This window comes from Trichogramma pretiosum, unplaced genomic scaffold (assembly GCF_000599845.2).
Source record: "Trichogramma pretiosum strain Unisexual culture from Peru unplaced genomic scaffold, Tpre_2.0 scaffold5, whole genome shotgun sequence".
Taxonomy (NCBI): Eukaryota; Metazoa; Arthropoda; class Insecta; order Hymenoptera; family Trichogrammatidae; genus Trichogramma; species Trichogramma pretiosum.
This window is the reverse complement of record NW_019641672.1, coordinates 2,746,779-2,762,508: the sequence shown is the minus strand read 5'-3', so window position 1 is coordinate 2,762,508 and position 15,730 is coordinate 2,746,779. Positions and strand designations below refer to the sequence as shown.

Sequence of the window (15,730 nt, the reverse complement as noted above, 5' to 3'; positions counted from 1 at the left end):
TCCTTTTCGAAATCATCGGCCTCTAGCCGCGAGTGCCTCGAGCCCCGAGCCACGGTGCGATATGCCATATCAGTCGTGCTTGGCGATGAGGCTACATCGCGCTTCGCAACTCCTCGAGTGTCTGTTGAGCGACTCAAAGTGCACCAACGCATAATTCGTACCAACTGCGCCTCACATATAGCTCTACTGAACATCTGCTGCTAATTTTCGCGCAAAAAACAATAGTTGGCATTTTCTTGTTCTACTGAAATTATCTTTTCGATCTCTGCTGCTGTTGCGCTGCTTGTCATACTGGATATAAATAATAAGCAATATTTTCCACGTGTAGCTGTAGAATGTAATTGCAAAAGCATTTTTACCGACACGCACAGCTCGTGCTTCAAACTCTTCACTCGTAGCAGCAATTGCCAATTCTGCATATATAGTTGAGTCATCGCGAGGAAAATAAAATAGTGTTTTTGGTGCGCGTTTTAAATTTTTTCTTTTCAACGTATTACGATACGGCACGTAGCTCAACGAGACGGGAAAACTTTTGAAATTTTAAGAAAATGAAATACACGTGTATAATTAGGCGGCATGAATGATGTAATTGAATTTCCTTCTGAAACTTAGGATGAGTCTGCGCGCGATGCATTGATCCGAGTCAATTAGACTGCAATATTACGTTTCATCGAATAATGAATTCTGTAGCTTGACTCAGCCGTCAGCAGTAATCGCGAGCTATTTAACTGCTAATACCATGCACGTGTCGACGGTTTATCCCGAGGAATACCCGCCGACTAACGAAAACAACGAGCCAACTGCCCAACTCAGTCCCGAGCATCGAGATAATCCCGAGGAAGCCAACGCCGGTACGATAACCCGTGAGTAGCCTCAGCTGTGGTACACATTTGCATAAAAACATTTGGCGAGCATTTAATGAGATGCTTCGAAGCGACTCGCAAGCGAATTCCAAATACTAACAATTATTACGCGGCTGTAATTGTAATAAACTTTTTCGTCGAGATAAATTAAACTTCGTTTAATTGATCGGTAATTGTTTGTTTTTTTACGTCTAATGCCTATGTCTCACAATCGAATTACAGCTCATATTCTCGGAAACCCCAATCGTTTAAGTAATCCTATGAAATGCGAATCAATTAATAAAGAGCCTCGTGCTCTTGTATTGCGACTAATTTAAAAGTAACTTTAGACAGTTTGGTAAAATCCTTGATTAAAAATATTCATCCCGAAATGCATAATAATGTATACATCTTTATAATGTACATCAGTTCCTCGAGTGCGGCAAGTGCATATTTTTCATCAACTATGCAAATTACTCCCAAGTTACTACTTACCGAGCGAATTACGAAGTACATCACATTTCTTTGCCTTGGGCCATGAATAAATAATGCCTTGAAGAAACAAAGACTAAACGCATAAATACAAATGACAAACATCGTGGCCACAGGGATTCAATGAATGATCGCGTTTTTAATTTTACGACATGAAAGATTTCAATATCCCGTATTACTCGCTAAGCTACAAATTTTTATACTTTTGTGGATTATGGCCCTTCCAAAGTCTTCTCACCAGTTTATTCAATAAAACCTTGATAATGTGCACCATTCTGTCCGTTTTCATTCCTCAGGTAAGCATCGCTAATTTCTCCCATTTTATCAAAGTTTGCTTTGTATACTCGTGAAATTTTAGCTCGTCAAGTTGTACAAACTTCGTCACATTTTGATGGTTTTTTTATTATCACTGAGCTCGGATCTTTATTATGTTCATATCGTTTCAAAGTTTATTTGCGCTATTTTGTGCAAAAAACAGGTAATGAAAAAAACTTCTCACCCCTTCATTTAAAATTGAAAGGGAAAAATTGGAGTAATTTCAGATAGCCAAAGTACTCGAAAAGATTCATCAAGATTTTGAAATTCACAAAAATGAATACCTTGCCGTTATCAAAGCTTACTCGGCCAAAGCGTACAAAATAAATATGGCTTACACAGGTAAGTACTTACTGTATAAAATTGAATGAAAAAAAAAATTATAATATTCACCCATTTCGTAAATTACTTTGACATTTTAATGCATTTATCAGTTTACATGCTGAACGCCGCTTTCGTCTTTAGTGCGTTCCCTTTGACGCTGCACTTGTTGGATATTGCATTTCCGAGAAATCAGACTCGCTTGCAAGAAAAACCAAGATTTATTGACTATGGAGTCGAGCAGCTGAACAACAATAATTTATTAATAATACTTCACGGTTACACGACCGACACTCTTGGAATAGCAATCATTATCGGATGTGATACTCTTTTTGTTGCTTTTACGCATCATGTCTGCGCTCTGTTTTCAATTATTCAGTGAGTGTCCGCACAGATGTTTCAAAAATTAAAATTGATTATTTTTAATCGAAATCTTTTAACTAAACAGCAAGAAATTGCGTGAAACTTTGAACGAGCAGGCTTTAAAAGAAAGAGATTACGATCAAGACGCTCTTTACGACGAGTTAGCCCAAATAGTGCAACTTCACAACAAAACTTTAGAGTTACGTAAAAAAAGCTAGATTTTTTTTCTGAGATCTATAAAAAAATTTCTTCTCAACACACAGTTTCATCGTGACACTTGAATCAGCGTTTTCAACCTTAAATCTCGTAACAATCGGGTGCGCAACATTACCGTTGACAGTCGCTGGTCAACAGGTACTAAACCCAATGTTTTTATCCATTCACTGCGACTCGAGTACTTTTATTTTTTCATACAACTTGTAGGTACTTATGAGTAAAAGTAATATTAGTGAGTGGATCAGATTCTCATTGTTTGGTGGTGGCGAAGTCATACATCTCATATATTGCAACTGGCCCAGTCAACAAATTCGCAATCACAGTCAACTCGTTCACGAAGCTTGGTGAATATATAATTTAGGGCGGAACGAAAAAACACTTTTGACGCCGATCGCTTTGTAATAGTAATTTATTAAAAGTATAAGATGAAAAAAGAGAAAAGCCGTGAGTTCGGCGCGAACAAATGATGTCTTCAGGTAGCGCATGAAGCCTGAAGTTTGAAATTCGTAAACACAATATTTTTATGCTTCAGAAAGAAATCTTTGACAAATTTCTCGGCACCGGATTAACCGACTGGGATGAAAGTTACAGGGCTTGTTTTAAATGTTAACAGGAGCTTCTCTGTAAAATTTTGGCCCTCTAGGAGCCTTAGAAGCAAAAATATAGTCATAGGAAGGTTGAAAAACGATGTTATTCATAAATAGCAAATATTTATACATTCATATCACATTATTATAATATCACAACAAGTGTCAAGTTGACATGTGTACATTGAATTTTGTGATGCGAGAATTGTTCTGTTCATATAATTTTATACAAGCAACAATACAGCAATAAATTTCATTAACAAAAAAGAAGAAAATCTCTTTCCTGAAACTCTGAAGTAGAGATCCACCATAGAGGGCCAAAATTTTACAGAGAAGCTCCTGTTAACATTTAAAACAATCCCTGAAACTTTCATCCCGAAATTTGGCAATGATTTCTTTCTGAAGCATAAAGATATCGTTTTTAAGAATTTCAAACGTCAGGCTTCCTACGCCACCTGAAGACATTTTTCGTTCGCGCCCAACTCGCGGCTTTTCTCTTTTTTCATCTTATACTTTTAATAAATTACTATTACAAAGCTATCGATGTCAAAAGTGTTTTTTCGTTCCGCCCCAATATATATACACACACACCCACGCCTGTAAAATAAACATGAACAATTTTTCATTCGTTTGGTTAATTTATACTAATAATGCATACCAGTTATGACAGTCAATGGTACGATGAAAAGCTACCCGATAAATGTAAACAATTGCTCAAACTCATGATGTTACGAAGTCAAAAAGAAAGCATTTTAACTGCTGGAAAAATTTACTATCTAGGTTTAGCTAATTTTGCTGCAGTAAGTATTCATTCGATTGTTTGAAAATCATTTGTTGTACTTATTTTGCAATTTTCAGATTATGAAGGCTTGCATGTCGTATTTTACAGTATTATCTTCGCTCATATGAATCAGAGTTCGGCAGAACATTATTAAATATTTTCTTAGTCAAGATTTCATATTAAACTTGTAATTCACATTACTGAGCACATAAACTGAATAAACAACTTTAAGCTTGGCTGCGAGTACTATCCTTTCCATGAAAACGCCATTATCGCGGTACACATTTCTTTTTTCCAAATGTATCAGCGATTTGTTATTTTAAAGAAGAGCCTGTTGTCTCCGATATTTCAGAGCATAGGCCCGACTGTAAGTTCAATAGATGGAGAAACGCGAAAAAAGTATTTGTCGTGGGCTCGAAAAATGTTGACCTTGACAGTCCATTTATCGTTTAAAAGACGCACCTAAGGCTTGATATGATCAGTAGGCTTTTGGCTAACTGAGATAGTGTGTCTGAGAATTTTTCAACTATTTTTTTTACAAATTATCTTTCGGTTCAAAAAATAGTGTTTTATACCGTAAAAATGAGAATAAACGTATTTGTAAACATTTAAAATTGTAATTTTCGAAAGTTGTGCACAGGTTATTGCGAATAACCTTATGTAAGCATCAAGATTTTATTTCGCTGATATCTTATCAAAATTTTGATTTTTTTATTTACTAACTCAAATATGTTTTTAACGACTTTTTACCATGTTTGTATTTTCTACCGATTAAACAATGAATATGATCATTTAAAATAATTAATATAGCTATTGAAGCATCATAACATATAAATTTCTTTTTATATAATGAAGAAATGCCTTAGTTTGACGCGCATTAAATTCCCAAAGGAAAACAAGATAGGTCACACGCATATTATTTTGTTGCATCACGTGCTGGCGCTCAGGTGATAAAGAAGCAGCCCACGCGCATCAGAATGGATTTTACAACGTAATGTTTGGACAATTAAAACGTATTATGCTTATTTTCTCTCTCTCTCTCTCTCTCTCTCTCTCTCTCTATCTCTTGTTCCTACTGGTCTCCACGCGAGTGTAACACGGAAAGAGAAGCTCGAGATATCGAGGGCATACTTTATTTGCGCGTGAAACGACACGAAGAAAATCAACATCCAAAGCTTTAATGAAACGTTTCCTTGAGTTGCAAAAAAATCTTGTCCATAATAAAAATTTTCAATGAGCTTCTGAAAAAAATGTCTTCGTTTGCGCGATTGTTCAACAATGAAAATTACATTTCACAGACGAAAAATTCATTGAAATAAAAGAACAAAGAGAAGAAGATAGTAACTGGTAGCCGAGAGAGTACAATTAGCGTACATGTCTGTACAACAGCTGAAACTGATAATACGATGCGCGGTGAGCATAATGAAGCCCGCACCTTTATCATAGTATCGCTTTGGTTCAATCCATTTTGCACAAGTTTCGGAATCGAGAGTCAATTATTTGCAGCTTGATCATCTATTATAGAATTAACGATGGAAAGTCGGTCAAAGAGCTCAGGGACGCGATTGCAGCCGAGTGCGACACGCGTCTCTCAACCTATGTACTGTATAAACTCATAGGATGCCCGCCAATAAAACGAATTATGTTCGATTCGTGAATACTGCGGGCTTTAACATTAGATCGATTTTCGAACGTGCACATACATTCTGCGAGATTTCGAATTGGTTATTATTTTAAGTTTTTTCTCAGTACCACCCAAGTCAATAGCTATTTCTACACTTGAATACTTACTGATGAAAGGATCTTCGCTCGACTGTCACAAAAATATGTCACTTTGCTTTGGCACCTCGAAAAATCAAGTAAAATTATAAAACAATTTTAAAAAAATCCTCGCTTGAAAATGATGTTCAGTACAGCTATACGATGTACACTATGAATAACGGAGCGCTATGTAATATTAAGATCTCGTTCATTAATCAAAAATAAAAATAAAAAAGTAAATGAAAAATTATACGTGCGATGACGTGTAGTGTACTGCCTTATGCATTGGTCATATGTACGAATGTATACATTAATGTACTCTATAGCACACAAACGCGACCAACACAGAAAGTTGCGAAAAAAGTGCCGTAGGGCTCGCTGCGCCCTGAAAATTTTTAAAAAGACTCACGTGTTTATTTTTTTCTCGATCTCTAGCGCGTACATACGTGCAACGCTAAATGAATGAAAAATTATATTACATTATTCTTCTTAGGTGCATGACCCAGTTTAACAAGAGAAAAAGAGAGAGACATAGAAACTGCAAAGTGCATATGTACGCATAGGCGAAATCCTTTTTTCTTTTCATCATTCTCATGCATATATATTATATACCTACGTGTAATTTTACTTTTCAAATCTTGAAGCTTTGGAACCAACCCGCTGTACGTCGATATACACCATTCGCGTCCCTTTTTTGTTTTATAAAATCGATGAAAAATTTTTGTATTTATCGTGAAAATTATAACATCATAGTTTATTGACGCTCTGAGCGTCGACAATGAGAATAAAATAGAATTTTTTTGTTCCACCAAAAAAGTTATTTTCGGCCTATTATTAATAATTGATTTCCATTATGAACGGTTATTCATGACTAATTTAAAAATAATAAACCTTTTCCAATTCATAAGCAAGTAGCTTCCTTTACAACAATAATAATTCATTTGCAAATTTTTTGTTTAGTATAAGTAACATGATTAAACTGAGCTTGACTTGTACATTCTTTACAACTAAAAAAAGGTGTTCAATTCTATAAAAGTTAGCAACAGGCCTCATTTTTTTAGCATTTATTAACGAATATAGCAGTATTTCAATAAGGGAGTAAATAAATAAACTAATTCGAGTTCTTCGACTTTTTTCTAGCTGTAATTGATGAACGCCATACAAAATAGCATCAGATGGTAGTGTAATAAAAATTATTTACATTTTTTCATTCATATATTAGCAATCGATAAAATGTATTACATAGCGTTTAAAAATTCTCAAAAAATGAAGTTAGCAAGCAGCAGCGTTATCAAGCAAGCATAATTGTAAATCTTTATGAATTGATTTACAATGCGCATAAAGAGTTCACTTATATGAGTAAAAAAGATATTTACGATCTCGCAAAACTGAGACAGATTCGTATTATTTCCAATCGAAGTATCAACGTTTAGCCACCTCTCTGTTATCGTTCAATTTATGGGTCAAATTGTCGAAGACGAAAAATTTTCATTATGACACACACGAGTGTCCGCAGGGTCTTTGAGAGCTACAAAATAGCAGGTGGGGAGCAAGAGCGCGTAGCAGTGGCACTTTTCAAGTGAGATATAACTACGCGCTTAAGCTCGATCCGCTCACATTCAATAGTTACGTTTTAAACGAGTTAAGTTTCACGTATAGCCCACCCTATCAAGTGTACGGGAACCGTGACTGTGAAATTTTGTGATTTTTCTTGCGTTGTGTTCTCAAGTGGATTTCGACAAAATGGGCAAATCTTGGATGGGTACGCTAATGCTTTTTTTGAAAATTTCTTAATTTATCAGTAAGCTAAACTTTTTTTAATGAGTGTAAAAACTGAGTGCCATACACTTTTATTTTATTAAATTTTTGAAAAATTATATTTATCGCGGCCAAGTCGTTTTCGATCTAGTAAAATCTTGCTATTACATGCATGCAGATAAAAGCTTGAGCACAAAAAACTTTCATGGCACACTGGGAGGCCCTGCAGCCTACATTCGGTGCAGAAACAAGGATGAAAAAATATCTCGAGCATTTCAAGTGAAATTTATTGTTACAAATCTACAAGCGGGTATTTTATATACAAACCGCGTGAAAAAGTTCTCAATAGCATTTTTCATATTATTTTGTTTCGATTACATATAATTACTCCCCAGAATAATTGTACACAATACCCTATTGGGTAAAAATATAAAAGAATTTAACAACTCAATAAAGAAGAATATCATATTTATGAGTTCATAGAGCTATATGACCGAAACAGCTGAGCAATCAACAGGTGTTTTACAGTAAATATTAGTTTGCACCATTATACAACCCAGAAATTTTTGAAAATGTTTTGAGAAATTAAGAACACAATTACAAAACTAGACAATAACATGAATAAAAAATTCAATATGCGAACGGCGAGCTATTTCTAAATATAATTTTGAGACGATTGTTAAGAGCAACGCACGCGATAAAATTTTACGACCATACCGCTTCATTGTCTTACGTAACGCAAATTTAAAAAATTTTTTAGAATTATCAACACATATTGAGTAAATTTGTAGTTAAATCATCGTCAAGCCTTTGCTTAACTTGGTCAAAACTACCCACGAATGTAAAAGTTATTCATTTATTTATCTATCAAAAGTCACTCAACACAAACATCAATGAAAGTAATAAATTGTAATTTAAAAATGCATCTTTTCGCTATGCTTGAATTGAAAAAAAAACTTATGTCAATTATCAATTGTTAGCAAAATATTGTCTGTATCAAATAATTATTGCGGCCGAGGTCGGACCTTAACCTATTATTTCGTTTGTATTTGTACATGATAAAAAACCATCCAAACTTTTATTTTGACATTATTGTGCCTGCATAATTGTGACTTTTTTATGGTATAATGAATCACCAAAATTAAAATATTAATATTTAGCTGTTTATTCATAAATGTAGTTTTATTCATCGAATTAGATTATAAATAAATCGAGTAGTTCCGTTATAAAATCAAATCATACGAAGATTAATTTGAGTCAATTATAAAAAGTCAATAATAGAAAATATATACAGCCACGTTTAGTTAAATTGAAGGCATAAATTTGGCTGATAAAGATTAATTAAATAATTAGGAAGAAAAAATCCATACTTTGATTGTTTAATTAGTAGCTACTCAAGTCTTGGTCAACCAGCTGCTGAATGATATTTTACTGAATCAATACGTAGTAGCTTATGTTCGTCATTCGCGTACACCATTAATTAGAATTTGTACGAGAAAGATTGAAATCATAGTTTGCTCGTTGCATTGCGAATGATTCGACAGAAAATAATTTACGTGACGTGTTAAATTCGATGATGTAACAATAGATTTTTTAAGTGAGCACTTTCGGAGTATTGTGTAAAACTAAAATAAAAATAGTCTTCATCAGCACGCAAAGATTACTCATGAAATTCAATTGTTTGATTGCAGGCACAAAGGACTATATAGGCATCGAAGAAGTATCGAAGCTCAACTTCCTCGTGCCGTTGTTTGGCGAGATTCTTGGCACAGCGATACTGGTCTTCATAGGCTGCGCCTCGTGCATCCCATGGAACGATATTCCTGCGAGCGTTCTTCATATAGCACTGACCTTTGGTCTTGCCGTAGCTAGTCTCGCATATGTGAGTATATGTTAAAGAATTTTACCATGTTTTTTTCCACTAGATCAAATAAGTTTTAAATACAGTCATGGTGATTCGAGACAGTTTAACTAATTTCATATCCCGGCATATATATGAGCAATTCTTTAAATGAAACGCATTTTTGGAGGTAGAATCGCGGCAAATTTTTTTTTCAACCTACGCGGATATGGACCCACGGGAACTGTTTTTGTGGGTCCTAGGAACATGTAACCTCGTAGGAACCATTGAAATTTCAATAGTGCTTATTTTTATAGCTACTTTTGTGATTTAGAGGACGAAAAATCATGTTTTCTCGTAAATACGGTTAATTACTCAATTTCTAAGGCGCTGAAAAAGTATCAAAACTCATCTAAAAAAAAATAACTGGCAACAGTGTTCGATAGGAAATTTTTTCAGCTTTTCATGGTGATATCAGATTTTCTGATAAGTAGCACATTCGCCGAAAAAATCGCCATCAAACGTGCCAAGCTAAATATCTCGAAAAACTCGGTACGAAAAAAGTAAACTTTATGGTTTATTTTCGATTTTTCCATGTGAAAATGAAATTTATCGGAAAATCTGACTACACTAAAAGAAAGCCAAAAAAATTTCCTATCAAAAACATATCTTCATTTATTTTTTGAGTCGAAAAAAAATTTGATTCTATCTCCAAAAATGCGTTTCATTTAAAGAATTGCTCATATATTGTATCGATCGCGGGCCTCGATGTACCTACAGTTCGTACGATGCTTTTTCCTCTCCCATGCCTTACTTCACGAGCCACTTTACTTTTCCGTGTAGGGCCTCCTTGCACCTATGATTTTTCATCAATTTCATATTAGATTATCTCATCCTTGTGAAAACAAGCCTGTACTTAACGATAACGAGCACCTCGAGAAAGCTCATTTGCATTACCTCGGGTCTTGAGAATGTTCATCGAAGTCGCAAAATGATCTATTCAAATAATGGCTGAAGGCAATGTACCGAGGTAGTCACAAAATGAAAGTGACAAAAATAGAACAGCTTTGTACATACAGTGATTCTTCTCATTGAAACATTAGCTACTTGAAAATAAAATGGTCATTCACGATCAATAAATTATGATAAATCAATATATAACGTTAAATTATCTTGCCATGGATCTTTGACGCGTTACAACAAGCGTCCCTACTCTATTTGCGTAATTGAAGATAATTTATATTGTTTAAAAAATCGATTTTTACGGGCAGTTCTTGGATTCCACGCGTGATAAAAATCGAAAAACCTAATATGTTTGAGCAAACCTGCACCGATGCATGCAAACAACATTCGAATGTACATAATCTTCGCAGGCAGTTTTACAAAGAATCATAATTATTTTTGCCAATCGTATTATATGCACGTAATTTGATTCGTTCAAAAGATTGGCTATAATAATAATTCATTCGACATGGTGACTCGAGAAAAAATAATTTTGTTGTTAATCCTCTCGTGATGCTGCGGTTTGTCTGTGGTCAGTGCTCGCGCCCACGCTTTACGGCACGTGCTCGCGTACCTACCAATGAAAACTGAAATTACATTTTCGGATGATTATTACGTTGCTCCAAATTACCACTGAGCTGGACGTTTTTTAGCTTGGATCTTTCACCTTGAAATGCGACGTTGAAAAAAGCAATCATCCAAAGTCTGTTGATTTTCAGCGGCGAATCGAATCGTTAAACGGTCAAGGCAACGTAAAGTCAATACGTTATGTGTATCGAGAGCGTAGAAAATAGGGAGGCAATATACCCTCGGGCTGTGCGTCGGGATCTCAAGTCCGCGCGTCTTTATGTATAATTGCATTACACATCTATAGGTATAGTATAGCCGAGATTGAGAGACCCTTAGGCAAATACAAAGCAGCCTTACTTATCATCTTTGTACGTGTATTTGAGCTTATTTATACCCGATTGTACTTGAATGTACTCGAGAAGATGAACATTTTGACTAATCGAAATAATAAGCCGACTTATTGAGGTAATCGTAACATTACCTCGACACATATTATTCGGTGCATAATCGTTGACTAACTTTGAGCGAGTTGTATGAATCGATTATTAGGTTTATTTCCAGATTTATTTTGTTTTTTACATTGATTTTGTTGTCAGGTACTTGGGCCAGTTTCTGGTTGCCACGTGAATCCAGCTGTCACTGTAGGCCTCCTGGCTAGTGGCAATTGCAGCATACTCAAAGCACTATGTTACATCGTGGCTCAGTGCTGCGGAGGAATCGCAGGCTCGGCCATTCTTCGCGTAAGTCTTCTCATTCTAAGCTTCATTCTTTAGGCTGGACTAGGTAAAACATAATTATTTGCGCAGGCGGTACTGCCAGACAAATTCACCAAAAGCTTGGGCATGACCGTGCTCAATCCCGGCCTGAGCGCTGGACAGGGTGTCCTCGTGGAAGCCATCATTACCTTCCTGCTGGTGCTGGTCGTTCACGCCGTGACGGACTCGCGCCGGGACGACTGCAAAGGATGGGCCCCCATGGCCATCGGTTTGAGCATCGGCGTCGCCCACATGGCCGTCGTCCCTCTGACCGGCAGCAGTATGAATCCAGCTAGATCGCTGGGCCCGGCTGTGATTGTAGGTAGCTGGCACTTGCAGTGGATCTACTGGATTGGACCCTGCCTCGGTGCTCTGCTAGCCGCAGTCGTCTACAAGCTGGGACTCCGAGCCAAGAGCAAAGATGACGAAGCTTCTTACGATTTTTAATATTTTCGATTCGTCCGTTGTGAGTCGTGCGTTTAATTGGGTGAGTGTGTGTGGTGTGTGTGTGTGTGTAAGTGTGTATGCGCAATTGTGAAATTGTGTGCCGATGCTGAGAATTGTTCGACTGTAAGCGTGTCATATTTCGATTTAATGATTTACGATGTACGTGATAAGCAAGCGTTACCTAGATTAGATGTGTCCGTAAAATATTTATACTTACTGATTATTGCGCTGATTTTTATATCTATATCTGTGTTATAAGCATATATTATACAATATCAATTCAACCATAAGTTAAAAGCTGCATTTTCAAAAATAATGAACAATCATTTATTCGTACTTTAGTACTTGATGTTGAACATTTGTCAGAAATCGATTTACAAATTTAATAAATTAATTATCATTGTGATCGCTAGAATTTTTGGATAAAGTAGCAGGACTACTTCGTACTAGAAAACGGAAGGAAATTCATCGTTATGCTGTAAAAAAATTTTAACAAAAATTATATTTATGTTGTAACAATAAATGTTTATAAGTAACTATTTAAAACAACTTTTTTTCAACTCCAATCTGACGTAATTTGTATACATACATTAAAATAAATGTAATTATTTATGCAAATCCAATTGTAGAGTAAATCGTCATGATAATCATTTCACATAATATTGGATTAGGGCGTGCTATCGGATGCACAAACCTGAATAGCATTATTTTTTTATCTATTACTTTGAATTATTAATAGCCACACAGCTAGGTAAGTAATAGTACGCTCGCGGTCAATTACTATAAATTATATTAGATTTCATATGGAAATAATACATTTTTTTACAAGAGTCATCGATCTACAGACAAACAATTGAAAACGTTTCGAAAACGTTTAAAGTCCATCTCTATATAGTCTTCTAAAGTGCAAAATGAAGCTAAATAAGAACTAATAGTAACACGTATACTGTAGTTTCGTAGTAGATGGCCAAAATAGATTCTATTCTAAAATAGCTACACACACAGTACTCGTAGAGCGCAAAGTGCCGGGTATCTACAAAAACGCTCGCCCGTAGTTATAAGCCAACTGCACTGGACGCGCGTATCAAAGTTAAAAAGACGATTTCACTACAACTGTTGAGTGTTTTTACCTTTGTTTAAAAATCGAATCGACGTAAAAATCCTCCAAGCTATTTCGGTTGAACGGCGTCTCAGCGCGCATTAATTCGTTGCCACACAGCTCGTACGTTGAGGCGGCTCACTCATTGGCATCATGGACGACGAGTTCGACGACTATTTCACGGAAGAAGGGCGAAACTTACTAAAACTGGACAATGATCCAGAATACGAGGCAGGTGCCTTCTTCCGCTCTAATCTCCGTCAAGTTCGCGAATCCCTGAGCCCCAGTGAATTCCGAAAATTTACCGAACTCGAGGATGACTCATCACGCGTTGCTTTCATCTTGTCGATACCGTTGGCTCACGAGCTGCCACTCGAAGTCGACAACGACGAATTCAAGGATCCCATGGCGACCAAGGACAAGAAGGAGTCCGGAAATGCAGCTTTTAGTTTGCAGCATTATCCAGTTGCTATCGAGGACTACAACAATGCTGCGATTGTGGCACCCAAAGAAGGTGAGACAACACTCTTATTGAAGAGCTTTTCGACGTATCGCTGAATAACGAAAGTTTCCATTTTCCAAAATTCAGAACTAGGCATCATCTTTGCCAATCGATCTGCGGCTCTCTATCATCTCGAGCGTTTCCGTTTGGCTTTGCGCGACTGCGACGAGGCGCTCAAAGTCGGATATCCGGCGCACCTGCGCTACAAAGTCGAAGAACGCCGGGCTCGTTGTTTCCTCGGCCTCAAGTGCCATAGCCTGGCTATCGAGGCTTTCCAGCGAGCTTTGAAGAGTTTGGACGAGGCCAAAGTGGCGCCGGAAAAGAAGAAAAAGCTCGAGACCGACATGAGAGTCATGGCGTCGGTCCTTCAAAAGGCCCAACAAATGAACGAGAAGGAAGGCGTTGACCTAAACAAGATGAAACAGTTGGAGAAGAGTCGCTTGAAGGACAAGGACGAGATTCCGCGCGTACCCGAGGTCAATCCAGCTTATCCGGCGTTAAGCGCATCTATCGAGATTCGCGACGGAGGCGCTAGCCGAGGAAGATACGCCGTTGCCACCAGAGACATAGCGCCCGGCGAGCTCGTCGCCGTGGAGAAGCCCCACTGTTTGGCTCTGCTCGGAGAGTATCGTCTGACGCACTGCCATCGCTGCTCTACTCGCATCGGTGTCGCCTATCCCGCGACTTGCTACAAGTGCAGCAGCATAGCCTACTGCAGTCCAGATTGCCGCGACAAAGACACACGAGTCCACGAAATCGAGTGCGCCATGTTGCCGCCTTTGTGGTGCTCCAACGCCTCGGTCACGTGCATGTTGGCTCTGCGGGCAATTACCCACAAGCCCTTCGAGCAATTTATCAAACTTAAAGATCCAGAGCTGGTTAAAAGGCAAACCCCGAGTAAAGAAAAACCCTATCTCGGCAAGGATTACAGAACTTTTACGAATTTAGTTACTCACCAAGACGAGCGAACCGTCGAAGACCTGTTTCATCGGTCTTACGTGGCCGCTTGGTTATTCAGGATTTTACAAATGACCTCTTATTTCCCTCCTCACGTTAGGACTCCCGATTCGGCTCAAGTACCGCTCACCGAAGAGGAACTTTTCGTTGCTGGTTCTATACTTCATCATATCCAACTACTGCAGTTTAATGCTCACGAGGTAAACACTTGACTTTATTTTTAAAAATAATCGACATGACTGATTTTTTTCCCACTTGATTCCTACAGATATCAGAATTCACCAGATCAAGAAAAAAAATAGATTTGAGTAAAGGTTCCAATCAGTTTATAGGTGGTGGGTGTTTTACAACCATGGCACTCTTCAATCACTCTTGCAACCCTAGTGTTGTGAGGTATGCTTTTATTCATCACTACGTAAATTACATTTCTTTTATTAACTTTGAATTTTCTTTAGATATTTCGTCAAAGATGCCATGGTCGTCAGAACTGTAAAGTCTATATCAGCTGGCGACGAAGTGAATGAAAATTATGGCCCTATATTTACAGAAACACCGGAAAAAGAACGGAAGCGCGTATTGAGGCTGCATTATTGGTTTGATTGTGAATGCGAACCTTGCTCTAAACACTGGCCTCTCATCGGCGACATTGATCCAAATATTCTAAGGTGAACGTTGCAAAAATATTCCTAATCTGAATTCCCTCGATGAATTATCTAAATAATCTTCGTTGCAGGTTCAAATGTGAAACTGGTTCATCTTGTGGCAATATACTTGAAGTAAAAATCAACACCGACCTCTTCATGATACCATGCGTCAAATGTGGAAAGAGTACCAACATATTAAAAGGATTAAAAGCCATGCAAGAGACCGACGCCCTTTACAAAAGTGCGCAAGAAAAGATCAAAGAGGGCAAAGCCGAAGAAGCTTTGACATCATTACTCGACATTTTAAAGATCCTTGATGAAACTTTAGCTTTACCTATAAGAGATTATCACTTAACGCAACAAAGCGTTAGACAATGTATGTTGGCGTTAGGTAATAATGCATTGGTTTAGAAATAAATTAAATCTGTTGTATAGTTGAAATGACTAACTATGAATTATTGTAAACGAATAAAATATT

General features: G+C 37.1%; 2 protein-coding genes across 3 annotated transcripts; both read left to right on the top strand.

The window, feature by feature from the left end:
- The first annotated feature begins 144 nt into the window (after positions 1-144).
- On the top strand, positions 145-12,576 carry LOC106658693 (aquaporin AQPAn.G). Of its 2 annotated transcripts, none has more exons than XM_014380762.2 (4): positions 145-863; positions 9,128-9,318; positions 11,445-11,588; positions 11,655-12,576. In XM_014380762.2, exons 1-4 carry the CDS (start codon positions 740-742, stop codon positions 12,048-12,050), a joined length of 855 nt encoding a protein of 284 aa, XP_014236248.1. In that variant the 5' UTR covers positions 145-739; the 3' UTR covers positions 12,051-12,576. The 2 variants fall into 2 exon arrangements, with proteins under 2 accessions (XP_014236248.1, XP_014236249.1); XM_014380763.2 differs by lacking the exon at positions 145-863 and adding an exon at positions 7,279-7,440.
- Positions 12,577-13,137: 561 nt separating this feature from the next.
- On the top strand, positions 13,138-15,663 carry LOC106658515 (SET and MYND domain-containing protein 4-like). The gene is made up of 5 exons (XM_014380516.2): positions 13,138-13,663; positions 13,739-14,808; positions 14,877-15,001; positions 15,064-15,273; positions 15,342-15,663. The coding sequence occupies exons 1-5, from the start codon at positions 13,303-13,305 to the stop codon at positions 15,661-15,663; spliced, it is 2,088 nt and encodes a 695-aa protein (XP_014236002.1). The 5' UTR covers positions 13,138-13,302.
- Positions 15,664-15,730: the final 67 nt, after the last annotated feature.